Source organism: Rhinolophus sinicus, chromosome 16, assembly GCF_057876585.1.
Source record: "Rhinolophus sinicus isolate RSI-liver-muscle chromosome 16, RSI-T2T, whole genome shotgun sequence".
Lineage (NCBI taxonomy): Eukaryota > Metazoa > Chordata > Mammalia > Chiroptera > Rhinolophidae > Rhinolophus > Rhinolophus sinicus.
The window spans coordinates 163,244,675-163,258,759 of record NC_142516.1 but is presented as its reverse complement, the minus strand read 5'-3'; the positions used below and the strand labels follow the sequence as shown (position 1 = coordinate 163,258,759).

At 39.3% G+C, this 14,085-nt stretch overlaps 1 protein-coding gene and 1 long non-coding RNA gene across 2 annotated transcripts in view; one reads left to right on the top strand and one right to left on the bottom strand.

Moving 5' to 3' along the window:
• Positions 1 to 3: 3 nt before the first annotated feature.
• Positions 4 to 6,594, bottom strand: LOC141571011 (uncharacterized). The gene is made up of 3 exons (XR_012495462.2): positions 6,542 to 6,594; positions 3,785 to 3,836; positions 4 to 2,747 (listed from the first exon to the last, which is right to left on the bottom strand). It is a non-coding gene; the product is annotated as an uncharacterized LOC141571011 (long non-coding RNA).
• The window catches only part of NDFIP2 (Nedd4 family interacting protein 2), a 56,388-nt gene continuing 48,018 nt past the window's right edge, over positions 5,716 to 14,085 (top strand). Inside the window, exon 1 of the mRNA XM_019742579.3 lies at positions 5,716 to 6,118. Coding sequence (XP_019598138.2) covers positions 5,804 to 6,118 — 315 coding nt within the window. The 5' untranslated portion in view covers positions 5,716 to 5,803. The remainder of the gene's footprint in view (positions 6,119 to 14,085) is intronic.

The window sequence follows — 14,085 nt, the reverse complement described above, 5'->3', positions numbered from 1 at the left end:
TTGATTTTCAGGAGGAGACTGAAATGTAGCAGACAGGCGCTCGCAACGCCAGTTAAATTTGGATTTCAAAAACAAATAACTTTTCAGCTTAAATATGTCTCAAATATTGCAAAAGCCAACTTATATTAAAAAAAATATCCATTGTGTATCTAAATTCACATTGAGCTGGGGATCTTGTGTTTTTATTTGCTAAATCTGGAAACCCTACAGGAAGAAAATCACACAGTTTACACATTGGTACCAGTGTAAACACAGAGTTTCTTTCCTCAATAGGGCTCTCTGAGAGACAGTATCACTTTTTTCCTCTTGTGAGCCCCCTCTCATCTCCATGATCTTTACTATTCTTTTCATGCACCTTAGTTAGCCCTTTCAGAAAAGATCGTGGGTGCTCACCACCTGCTTCACTGAGAAAAAAGGTGGGGGTTCAAGGTAGAATTCTCTCCACCCTATTCGCGTCCTTCCCCCTCCAACATCTGTGTCTATGGTCCTATTCTTTCTACTTCAGTTCCTATCTGAGAACTGAGATCCTCCTCCTGTTGAAATCTTTCCCCTGCAAGATGGATTCCAGGACCTGCTCCTTCAGCTTCTCCCCTCCTGCTGGTCCTCTTTCTCTGGCATGTGAACAGTCAAGGCTTTTTGATCTTTAACCAAAGGCTCCCCTTGGCCTTCTAACTGCCATCCTCTCTCTTCTCTTTTCTTTGACACTCAAGCTCCTAGAGAAGCAGTCTTCACTGGTGGGTCCCACACCTGACTAATCAACAGCATTACCTGGGAAGTTTTATTGAACTTTGTATTGGTCTCAAGCTCCCTCCCGAAAACTACTCAATCCTGGAGTGGGACTCTCACCACATCTCGCCAGTTCTCAATCTCTCTGGGCCGTCACTGTCTCTGAGTGCCCACTGTCCCCGCGTTAATGGTTCCTAACAAGATTACTATCACTCTCTTTCAGTTGCACATAACCCCTTTGCATATAACCCCTTTTTTGCATCCACAAATACTGCATAGCAACAAAAATGAACTAGCTACAACTATACTCAGCACTATGAATAAATTTTACAAGTGTAAAGTTAAGCAAAAGAATCATACTCAAAAGGGTACATATTGTATGATTTCATGTATATAAAATCAAAACTATTAATTAGTCCAAATTAATTTATGGTGCTACAAGTCAAGATATGCTTGTTCTTTGTATGGGAGTAGACACAGGAAGTGAGCTAAGGGCTTTCCTAGGGCTCTGGAAATATTCTATTTCTTAATACGGGTGCTGATTACATAGGTAACATGTAACGCATTGCTGTGAATCTATCTTGACATGATTAAAATCCAAAATCAGTTGACTTTAAGTAAAGGTGACTATCCTCTATAATCTGTGTGGGACTGATTCAATCTGTTGAAAGGTATTAAGAGCAGAATGGAGGTTTCCCTGAGGAAGAAGAAATTCTGCTTGCAGACAGCAGCTTCTAGAACTCTTCTAGAGTTGCAGTGGCCTGTGCTATGGATTTTGGACCTGCCTAGCCAGCCCCCACAACAGCGTAAGCCAATTCCTTGCAATACATTTCTTAATATATATCTTTTATCGGTTCTGTTTCTTTGGTTGAACTCTGAGTCATAAAAAAACAGCTGCATTTTAGATTCTTCCAACACATTGGATGAGAACAAAAACAGGGAAAGGAAGTATAGCAAACTGATTGTCAAAATTGCTCACTTCAGAAGATTTCCTCTCTAAAATTACAGAGCTGAACAGATGACAGAAATCTCAGAACCAATTAAGTACGGAAGACTATGTGCAGCTAAATTGAAGTTCAAGCCTACAAACTGCTTGAAAGCTTCACGTACATAGTAGTTGAGTGATAGTGTAAATTTTGGAGTAATAATTATACTTATTCTCTCTTTTCTTTTTATGCTTATTTTCATTTACTAAAACAAATAGTAGTTGCTCGTATTTCGTGAATCAATTTTAGAATTTAATGTACAGAAAATAATGACTAGTGACTTTTTATTAGGTAGAGATAGAAATCTTCAGATAATGTAATTTTACCTCTTTTCATTCTCTAGATAAATATACAAAATCATACATATTCCAAATGCAATTAACTATTAGGATCTAGCCACATTAACCATCAGTAGCTACTTGAGGAGTAGTTCTATGTTGTATGTTGTAGAGGAAGTGATAAAAAACGAATAATCACTGAAGAAGTAAGGCAAATGTGCAGCATTTGCCTACCTGTAATTTAGGCCTTGTAGACGGGCATCTGAGGCAATGGTGTGTCTACTGCTCTTTAACTAATGAGAATCTCAACAAAAAATCCGGGTGCATGTATATGCAATTTAGCATACCTGGTTAGAAGTAAGAGGAGAATGATAAGAAATCAGTGTACCTCAGGAGGGAATGACTTTGCTTCTGGAAAGGTAGAAGGGATTCCCAATGGGAAGTATGTCCCAAGCAAAGGAGTCCCTATGACCTAATAGTATCACTCTATAGACCAAAATCAAAGTCATTTTCAGTGGGAGGCTGTAGATACATTATGCCCACATGAGAAAATGGTAACAACGGAAGGTACTGAGGGTTGTTCTGGAGATGAAACTTGAATCATGTGAGAGGACAGCTGTAGTCATTTAACAAAATTTTGATAATATAAACAATGTTCTATCACTTTACATCTTGGACCTTGTCTAGATTGGGTTCTCCAGGAAGCAGATGCTGATATGAAGTTAAAGATTCAAGAGATTCACTGGGGAGTTACCATCTGTGAAAGAAAAACAGGAGAGTATTCAGAACATACTGCAGAGTTGACAAAGTCTCTGCCAGTTCAGCAGGGAGCTCTGAAGTAAATATTTCAAATGGGGTTGAGTGTCAGGCAAAAGTGGCTAGACCTGTACTACCACCTGTTCAGTCAATGGCCAAGTGCCACCCTGAAAATAGCATGACTTCAGGTTGAAAGCTGCAGGAAACCCCAACAAAGCAGCTGGAGTTTGCTGGTTAATCACACTTCCTGCAGCTGGAGAGAGTGTGCTTTCTTGACTGCTTATCTCCATGTCTGCCCCAGTACTGTAGTGTGGCACTAGTAAAATTTTGTGTGGCTGCGTATTTGGAGGTGAAAATTGATTAGGCCAGAACAAGAGGTGTTAGTGAAGTACACTCAAATTGTAAAATTCCACTAGAGGTAGTTTCTAGAGGTATACCACCACCAATTCCTCGCTAAGGTGTCACTACCAACAGATTAGGGATTAAAAATATTGGATGTTGCTTAAGGCCTCTAAAATGATAAGAATATTGTTATTTCCATTTAACCCCAAATAATTGCTCCTAGTGGGACAACTCAAGGCCTCTGCATGTGATAGCCCTTTACAGGTCACACTTGCCTTCGTTGTGAAATGGGCAAAAGGAGCTCAGAACGGCTCTTTTGGAGATGATGAGAAAGAATCATTTATTTCATAAAGAATCAAGAAGGTGGGATTTAAGGAAACCTGATTGGCTCTTTGTGATGCATCAGTTTTTTTGGTTTTTGTTTTTTGTTTTCCCTCTTCTATACGAGTTCCGCAGTAGTGATGGACAGAAAGACACAAAGTCTTTTTTTTCTTTATATTTATAGATAGATAGTGCTTAGTATAGTGGAAGCTCTGGAGTGTCTCCACTTACTAGTGATTTGGCTTTGGGCAGGTTCCTGAGCCTCTCAGTGCCTGAGTTTTCTGATTTGTTAAACAGGGATTACAATTGTGCCTACATCATGCAGTTGTGAGGATGAAAACACATATAGTCCCTGGCTTGGGAAGGGCTCAATACCTGTTAGCTATTTTTCTGCTTCTCTCTCCCCACTTTCTCTTCCTCTTCTTCACTGAAAAACAAAAGAAAACAAACCAACAAAAATGCTTTCCTATTGAATTTTGTTACCTGCTCTCTAGATGAGCAAAACGTTCACAGAACTTAGGAGGGTAAAATTGAAAGAATCTATTACTCTTAATAGGATTCAGCATGTCTGCTTTTGGTCAGGTCGTTGGTTTTCACTGCTCTTAGTACTGTTCTGGGTGTACTAGATGTAAAAAGTGGCCTCTGCCCTGAGCAACAGTCTATTTGAAAAACAAATGGGTATAAAAATGATTAATGAAAATGGAAGCACAAATAAAATTAAGCTCTAATGATCTGTAAGTGATGTGGGAATCTAATTTCATTTTGCTGTTGTTTTGATCTTTGAAAGGTGATACCATTTGGGGTGAACTTGTGAGGGTGAACTCTTATACGGTAATACAATAAAATGTCATGTTTATTATCTTAGAATCTGAAATACAGTGTTAGATCAAATGAAAGCACGTTAAAAAAATTAAGTATGATGTCATTACCTCTTAATATTATGGGTCTATTAATGCTCTCTACCACTAGATATGTTAAGATGGCAAAAATACGAACAGCTAATGAACACTTTGAATAAAACTATCAGGAAGGCTTAAATTTTTTAGTTGTTGATCTCTCAATGAGTTTGTCTTTATTGTATTTTTGCTATTTTAACTAGCTCATCAGGCCCATCCATTAGCCTTCTTCATTCCAGGAATCTCCTTTGGCAACTCAGGAGTAAAGTAAAACAGATAGCTGGGCCAGATCATGTGGGACCAGTTTTCAGGGTATAGAAAGCAGGTGTTTGGGTTAGAAGGTATTAGAAGGTACTTATGCAGCCCCATTAGACTCTTCTACTTAATAGAGAACATGCTTTGTGCCCTGTGGGAGGTACACACAGTAGGTATGGATGAAATAAAGAGTTCTATGGAAAGTAACCTGACAGGGCGATATGATCATAAATTCCTAACTGGGCAGGTCATGGTGGGTAGTCATGCCCCAGACATATAACTTCTTTAGTGAAAGGTTTTAAGCCAGTCCTGTCCATTGTTCTTGTGCATCTAGGCTAGCACACCTTTGAAATACCAGAGGTAAGCCTCTTGTCCAGACTCTTGGAAAATCACCCTCATGGAGCATATAACCTTGTTAATTATCCTGTAACCCAATCCCTACCTTGCTTTCTCCAATCTTCTTCACGTTCCCTCCTTAATTTTACAAACATAAAAGAAGCTGCAAAACTGTAATTCTCTGGAGCTTTTGAGATCTTGCTCCCCAGCATACGTCAGTTTGGCTCAAGTAAACTCTTATGAAAATTCTATATAGGTTTGAACATTTATGTCAACATAGGACATGTGTGGACAACCAGATACTGAGACAATCTTACGATGTCACACATAAAGTGATGCTTTACTGTTAAACCCTTCCAAATTTTTGATGTATGACCCAAAATAGTGCTATCTCATTTCATTATTTTCCTGTATCCTTCCAGTAACCTAGCGCTCTAGAGGCCTCTTTCCTTGGGGAGATATAACTTAAGAGTCCTTGTTGGGTTCTTAAATCTTTTATTACCAAGAGGGGAACACACTTTTTTTTTTTTTTAAGATGTCCCTTACCTCACTAATCATTTTGAATGAGCCTTTTAGAGGTGTCCTAGAGGTGGATCACCCTGCATTGTCCTAGGCTGAGTGAGTAACAAGAGGGAGTGTTGGTAAATGGGTGACCTATCCCCAGGTGCTCTAGGAATGCAGTCCCTCCCTCCTCGACATCTGTTTCTGCGTGGTGACAGTGCACCCGCCTGTGCCTGCGCGGAAACCTTCCAATAGAAAAGGCCAATCAAAGGCGGCGATTCTTTTTTTCCATTCCTTTTGCCGCCGCCCACTCCCGACGAGCTGACAGCCTAGACAGCTCCCCGGACTTGTCTTACTTTTCCATCTCCACCCACCCAGCCAAACCACCCCCCAGCTCGCGCCGCGGATGGGCCGCCGGAGGACCCAGCGAGCATGCGCGACCCTCCCGAGCATGCTCACTAGTGCGCGCGGCGCCCCGGAGCTTCACCGACCCGCGGCGGAGGCGGAGGTCTCCTCGGCTGCTGCGGCAGCGGCAGGAAGTGAAGTGGCCGGGCCGGCTGACCGCGGCACAAACAGAGGCGGAAGGGGCCCTGCGGCTACGACATCGTCGACGGGGGTGGCCGAGAGGGCTGAGCACCTAGGGGACTCGCCGGCTGGGAAGCCGGATCCCGAGCCGGGCAGGATGGATCATCACCAGCCGGGGACTGGCCGCTACCAGGTGGTGAGTTTCTGGTCCCCGCCTCGGCCTCCGCCTCTTGGAGACCCCGAGACTGTCTCCCGCCGTGGCCGGGAGAGCCCCTTTCCTCAGATGATTCCCTGTGGGGACGTGCTGGCTGTTTTTTGTTTTTTGGGTTTTTTTTTTTTTTTTTTTTGGCCCTTCTGGCGGGACCCCCTTCCTTCACACGTCCTGGGGAGCCTGCCTCTGACTCGTGGGAGACCCTTCCATCCCGACCCGTCTCCTCCTACCTCCCCACCTCTCACCCGCACCCTTTACCCCGCTGTAACCCCCCGCCCCCCAACACACACATTAAAACTGGTATCGTTTTATTTCTCACTTTCTCGATCATTTCCTTATTCCTTGACCCAGTTACTTCTGAGACATTCCAATGGATTGTCTGCTGGGAATGGTACTCAGTTCACCTACCTTGTGGGAAGGTGATCGCCATCATAAACGGAGTGGGTGGAGGGGGGAAGGAGTGTAAGCATTACGTAGGGTAGGATGTGGATTTGGCAGACAGAAAAAAAAAAGAAAAAAGGTGGGTTTAAAAATTGTGCAACTGTAGAGAGTAGTGGTGATTTCCTCTCTCAGCTCTGGTTAACCTTGTCGTTTTGTCCTTTTCCATTTTGTTAGTATTAAAAGTGACTGTATTCTTTTTTCTATCCCCATATTTTGGGGGTGGGGCCGGGGGGTGGGTTGAGCGGGAGAGGAAATAGGAAGTTTTACTAGAAAAATGCTAATCTTGTTAGCAGAATTCTTTTTCGTTAAGTATGTTTTCCATTTTAACCATATAAACCTTTGTATGTTGAAGTGAGTGAAAAGTGTCCCTCTAGAGTTTCAGTGTGAATTTTTCTCATCCATTTTTCCCGGTAGTATTAACCCTGGTGTTGTCATTGGAAATTCCTACTGTAAATCCTCTTTAAAAAAATGGACACAGCAGTAGTTGACTATTTTGCTGCAGCTAGCTAGGTAGCATGTTATTCTGTAAACTTTGCGATGGTAATTTAGTAAACCTATTTATTGAGAGGAGAAAAATATTAATATGTAGGGCTGATGGTGCAATTAATAGTGCTGTTTGTGGTATTTTACAAATGTGTATATGTTAGTGGGCATTTCACCTTTTAAATCTGTTTACACACGTGAAACAGTTGTGAACTAAGAATTTATATTAGTAAGTGCATTTTGACAAATAGGAAGGCCACTGAAAGATAAAATCCCAGTGTATGTCATTTTGCATTTTTCTAAGATAAAAGCTCCTGATGCTTCCATTTCATCTGGTTTACATTCTGTAAAACCTCCAAAAGATGCATATTCTGAATTCTGTGAAAATTTATCAGTATTTTCGGGACAGTTTGGAATATTTTTGTTGCCAGTACGTAAGGCAGTTTTCAAGTTGTCAGTGTATATGGTTTTGGTGGTTTTATTATTATTATTTTATATAAAGGCATTCTTATTTTTGCTGACTTTGAAAATTAAATGCAGTAGGAAAATACTGAATACTATTACCAGTGGGACTTATTTTTTTATCCTAATCTTTTTCCTTTCCTGTACTTATTTGTTTCCCTTAATGGCATTAGCTGATTTGAATTCTTTCTCTTTGGAGTTTTGCTTATTAGAATCAGCCATGTTCTCATACATAAGTCACTTCTGAAAGCATTTTTAACTGATGTAGCTCTGCCTTAAAATAATTTATTATATTGCAAATTTGCTTTCAGTAGTTATGACTAATTAAGACTTGACTTACTACTTTTAAAAATTCCTAACACCAAAATACTGAAATTTGCTCTCTCAATTTTAAGGTTTTTCTTTTTTTTCTTTATAACTCCTTTCAAATAAGTAGGAAATATAATATTTTATTCCTTTTGTTTTTCAAACTGGAGCTGTGTCCTACATAGACTTTGAATGGGTGGAGGCATTCCTACAGAGCAGAGGGCAAAAATCAGTCCTAAAGATAACTGCTTTAAATAGATAGATAGGACATGACTTTGTTTTCCTTGTAAGGCAAAATGTTTAAGAATCTTAGCAAAGTTCAAATTTGGATTTTAATTCCTGTTACTACGCAGTAATTACATCTGTCTAGTGTAATAACTCTGGGCATTGTTGAAAATGGCCTGATCGATACCTACATCTATATGTATGCCAGAGAAGCAGGTGCATTGGTTTCCAGGATACTGTTTAGCTAGGGACCAATCTGCAACTGTGGCTTATATGATGAACACAGCTGTTGTGTGGCTGCTTTTAGCTCAGTTTTTTTGGAAAACTCTGGAAAGATTAATAAACTTGAGCAATAAACAATTTCAGTTTTTGGATGTTAAGAGATGAATAAAGAAGGAGACAGGCAAGCATGCTTAGGGGTGAAATGGTGTGCGATGCTAATTTATCACTTATTAATAGAGTTTTTAATTTTCCTTATTGGAAAAATAGCAGTGATACCCAGGACCATCAGAATGACTTACTAACCATTAACCAGTGCACAATTTTTATGTTGAAATTGCTTTTTCTGCGGTCTCTTCTTCCCTTCAGATGTTTAGAGGGTACAGATTTTGTTAAGTACAGCAGTAAATAACTGTAGAGCTACAAAAAGCCTGATTGTTACCCATATAATTTCAGAAGAAAACAGGTGTGATACGTAGTTTCATTGTGTTATGGGAAATTGTTTTGTTTGATAGGAAATGAGCAATATTGCCAAACTATGAAATAGTTGAACTGGCTTGAAGCTGTTAAGTCACTTTCTAACTTGCATGTTTTCTATTTTAAAGGATTATGTCCCTGTACCAAACTGACCACTAAAAATTTAAAGGTATTCTGTGTAAAAGTTAAGTTGGCACTGTATATTGTAGCAGTAGTTTCACAAACTGTATTCCAGAATGATGATAGTAGTCTTAGAAGATTTATAACATATATTAGCATATTAAAACATATATTTGCGAGGGGGTGGGGGGTGGGAGATAAGGGTAAGGGGGATCGAATATATGGTGATGGAAGGAGAACTGACTCTGGGTGATGAACACACAATGGGATTTATAGATGATGTAATACAGAATTGTATACCTGAAATCTATGTAATTCTACTAACAATTGTCACCCCAATAAATTTAATTAAAACAAAAAAAACCCATATATTTGCATACTAAATCTATGAGAAATTTGCTGCAAAGATGATGGCTTGGATTTGTTTAACCTAGCTCTTCCTAAATCTTGGTCACAGATTTTTAAAGAAAAATTTAAGGTTATGTTCACATGTCTGAAGTGTTAATTTTTTACAAACATAATAAAGTATCATATTGTGGTATCTGGAGAATTAGAGTTGCCCTTGATAAATCAGCTGGTAAGGAGGCTGACTATTAATGGTTTAAAAAATGACATGTTTTAAAGTCATCTGGCCTTGCATTTAGGTTGTGCTGTTTACAGTTTGTGAGCCCTTGGCTTACTTACTTAAAATCTTAAAGCCTCAGTTTCCTCATATTAATACTTTGTTAGGATTAGTATAAGAATTATGTAAATAGTATATGTAAAAGATATAGAGACTGGTACATGAAAATAAATATGAATAATGTAAAGTAAATAAACTAAAATATTTTATATATTTCAGTTTTTGCTGGTGACCACCTTTGTGTCTCTTATTTTATTTAGCAATTTGAATATCAATTACTTTGTTGTTCATGTCAAGAACTGTGAAGTCTTAAGATTTTATTTTACCATATTTATAGGCTAATAAGTTAGTCTATTAATGTTTCATGGTTGTTGGCAGAAAACAGGAGACTCCCAGGTCAGAAACAAATGATATTACTACTCACAGCATAGCAAACTGCATGAACATTAGAATATTTATGTAGGTTTTCCTTGCATCCAGGTCCCATGAAGATGATGGGTCTACATGGAGGCACTAGTGTGTCACAGCTGAGGAACCCAGGAGCAAGGGGCCAGCACTTTTTTTAGCAAGCAGCAAACATTGTAGTAAACAACCTACAAGTTACTGCACCTCTCCCTGGGAGGGGCAGTTCCTTGCTGTGGTAACTTTGACCTTCTTTGTTGCCTGTGTGACTTATTACAAGAATCCACTCAGTATCAGGACATGGATAAGCTTTGCAGACTGTCACACTCAACAAGAACGTACAGGGACACCCAGGCCCAGGGTGGATGGCCTTACCCAATAGAACCTGTTCTGGTTGAGATAATATTTAGGTGCAGTCAAAGACGGATTGCAGTCTTTTACCTTACATTGCTTTCTAGTTACTGTGTTCTTGGCCCAGCTCAATTCCTTTTATCTTCACTTGTTTGTTTCCTTTGAATTATCACTATTCTTTATCTGGTTTATATTCTTACCACACCTCTTTTACATCATCAAGGTTGTCCATTGCTTAATCTGCTAGATACTTTTTAGTTCTTGTCTTGCTTAATTTTTGTCACATTGACACTTTGAACACTCTCCTTGAAATTCCTTCCTTATTCCTGATACAAAGAAACTTTCAATTCTTTACTTCTCTGACTTTTCTTTGTGAACTTATTTTGTACCAAGTCCTTAAATGTTGATGCTTTCTATAGCATGGACTATTGTAATAGTCAACTATTTTCTTCCTTCATTTGACCTTCCTTCAGTGTGTCATTTGCACTGCATGAGTCATATTTGTAGAATATGTATAGGTTTGATTTTTTGTTCAAAAATCTTCAGTGACCTCTTAATAAATTCCCTCTTTCCCCACATTTAGTAAACCTTCCAAATATATAGAAAAGTTGAAGAAAATTGTACAGTTAGCCATCATAAGAAGTAGGGTTAACGTTACCAACAGTTTTTTATATATGTGTTACTGTATATCCGTCAATCCCTCTTATTTTTTGATGCTTTCAAAGTTGCAGAATATAAGTGTACCTCACTGCAAACCGCATGCTTATCATTTAGCCTAGAGTTTAATAGTTCTTTATGATTCTTTTTTCCTTAGGGTAAAACTGACATAGTGAAATGAGCAAATCTTACATGGCTTATTGGATGGGTTTTGACAAATGCATACACCTGTGTAACCCAAGCGACATTCAAAATACAGTGCAGGAATCAGCAAATTAAGTTCCAAGTCCTTGTTTTGTAAATAAAGCTTCATTGTACCACCGCCATAGCCATTCATTTACAGTGGCAGAATTGAATATTTCAGGCAGAGTCCACAAAGCCCGAAATATTTGCCATTCTGCCCTTTACAGAATAAGTTTCCTGACTCCTGATACAGAACATTACTATCACCCTAGAAAGTTCCTTCATGACCCTTCCCTTTCAATTCTTACCTCCACGTGATCGTCACTGATTTTTTTCACCTTAAATTAGCTTTGCCTATTCTAGAATCATATAATCTGCAAAGCTTCTTTCACTTTTCATAAAGTTCTGGGAATTGATCCATGTTATTGTGTATATCAGTAGCTCACCCCCTTTTATTGCTGAATAGTATTTTGTGTGAATTGTGTAAACTGTGAATGTACTACAGTTTATCCATTGTTCTGTTGATGGACATTTTGGTTGTTTCCAGTTTTTGGCTATTATGGATAAAATTGTTAGGAATATTCTCATATAATTTTTTGTGGATATATGTTTTCATTTCTCTTAGGTGGAGTTACTGGGCAATTGGAAACCACCAAACATTTTCACGAAGTAGTTGTACCATTTTTCAGTTCCACCAACAGTGTTGCTCTACCACCTTTCAAAATTTTGGTGGTGTCAGTATTTTTAATTTTAGCCATTTTGGTGGGCTTATTGGATTTTTAAAGTACAAATTTCTGTTCTAAACATACAAGTTCCTTGAATTGACCTTCCCATACCTGTACAGTGCCATATCTTAGGAATCCCCCCTCTTAATTTTTATGCACTAACTGCTAGAGTCCAGCAAGACCTACTTACTATTAGTTCTTCAGCCATAATGTATTCTTTCTTCTCTGGCTTTACATGTTTACTTCTCATCTCAAGTTCTGTACCACACCCCTCTGTTTTGTTCGCCTCATAAAATCCTGTTCTTAAATGTAAAAAGTCCTGCAAAACTATAATTGGAAGAGGGAGTCGGTGAGTTTCTTGCATTGGTCATCAGCATAAAGCAGAGGAAAAGTTGAGAATCACAATATTGGAGAACTTGTTATACTGAATTTGTTTTGTGTGTCTTCCTACCTTCTAAGCTGGTGCTTTCCCTCAAAGATGCTTCAGGGTTCTGTGAATATCTAGTTGTTATTTCATCTTTAAAATAGGTTTTAAACTTTTAAAATATTGTAATTGAGGAAATTCACAAATATATTTTATACCAAGTTTCCACACTTTGAAGACTAGTATGTTAATTTATGTTGCCAGGTAATTTGTTCTTGAATGAACCCCAGATTAAAGTTTCTCCAGCATTTTCTGTGTATGTAATGATATTTACTATGTGTCATTGATTTGATTGGTTGAGTGCAGCTCATTAAGAAAATCATAAAAATGAGTAAACTACTTTAGCACACCTGAGTGATGCTGGATCAAATGCTAGCATTGTGTAGGCATATTTCAGCAGTCATGATCTGGTAATGATGTAATATTTGTTAGTAACAAGTAAATGCATTGGCGTTATGTCATGAAAATACCACAATATAGATAGTTTATATGCTCATTTTATGTTTTGAGTGCCTCTTATCAGATTTATACTTAACATAAGGGATGGGAACAGTGTTTTGATATCAGTATTGATTAACTATGAAACAAAGGTGCTATAACTCATTTATTCATTTATTCAATATGTAATGAATTATGAAAGTGTCTTTATCTGCCAAATTCTGTTTTAGGAGCTGGTGAACAGGACAGTTAAGTTCTTGTCTCATGGCTCAGACTTTGGTGGAGAGGAGGCAGATAAGTAAACATAGTCTCAAATAGTAGTCGGTGGTTTAAGAAATACGAAGAAAACTGTGTGGCTAGAACAAGTGGAAGGGGGATGGCTCAGAGTAGAAGGGGAGAAAACAGAAATAAAATGTATGCTGAATTTGCTAGAAAAATGGAACTCTCATTTATACCTTTAGTTTTTAATTTTTGTTGCAGGAAAGCAGTCAAGTCCAGCTACTTTATTTGTAAGGCCCAACACTAAATGAAAATGTGGAGCCTTGCCCTGGGGCAGGGAAGCCCACCTCGTTTTCCTACAGACCTGCTACCTCAGCCCACAGCACACAAGCAACCCCCAGAAGTGCAATCTCCATGCCAGGACTTGCTGGATATCCGAATCCGTAATAGGCAAGAGACGCTGCTGGTTTGCCTGCGAATGTGTCGTGGTGATGCCACACTGGAATGGGCATGGTCACTGCCATACCCCTTGTCACAGGGTGAGGATGGGAGGGTTGAACTGAGCCAGGGGGTTCAGCTGACGGAGAACCCTTCCCAGGTAGACAGATTGCTTGTGAGCTGAGGCTCCTAGCACCTGCTCTGTTGTCCCATTGGAGTTCACTTATAAAGCTCTAAAGATAAAATTATTAAGAATTACAAGATGGTGACCACAGAGCAGGGAATCCCCAGGATGGGGTCCTCCTGAGGCAGGGTTCCATGTGACTGTACGGCCCTGAAAGTAGTCGCACTGCAGGGGTGGTGCTGATCTAGACCAGGGGTCAGCGAACTTTTTCTGTGAAGGGCCAGATAATACATATTTTAGGTCTTCCAGGCCATGTGGTCTCTGTCACAACTACTTATGTCTGTTGTTGTAGCACGAAAGTATCCCCACTCAGTAAGGCAACAAATTAATGTGGCCAAGGTCCCATAAAAGTTTATTTGTAGAAACATTCGGTGAGCTGGCTTTGGCCTGCTGGCTGTTATTTGCCCACCCCGATGTAGATGGTACAGGAATGTGCCTCATCCAGGCCTGGAGCTTGGGCCCGCTGTAGGATACTGCTGACAAATGCATTTTTTATTTCACCCAGTCTTGAAATAAGCCCTTAGGAATGTGGTAAAGTTGTTTGGCATCACTTACTTGTACTTAGTAATCAGCAGG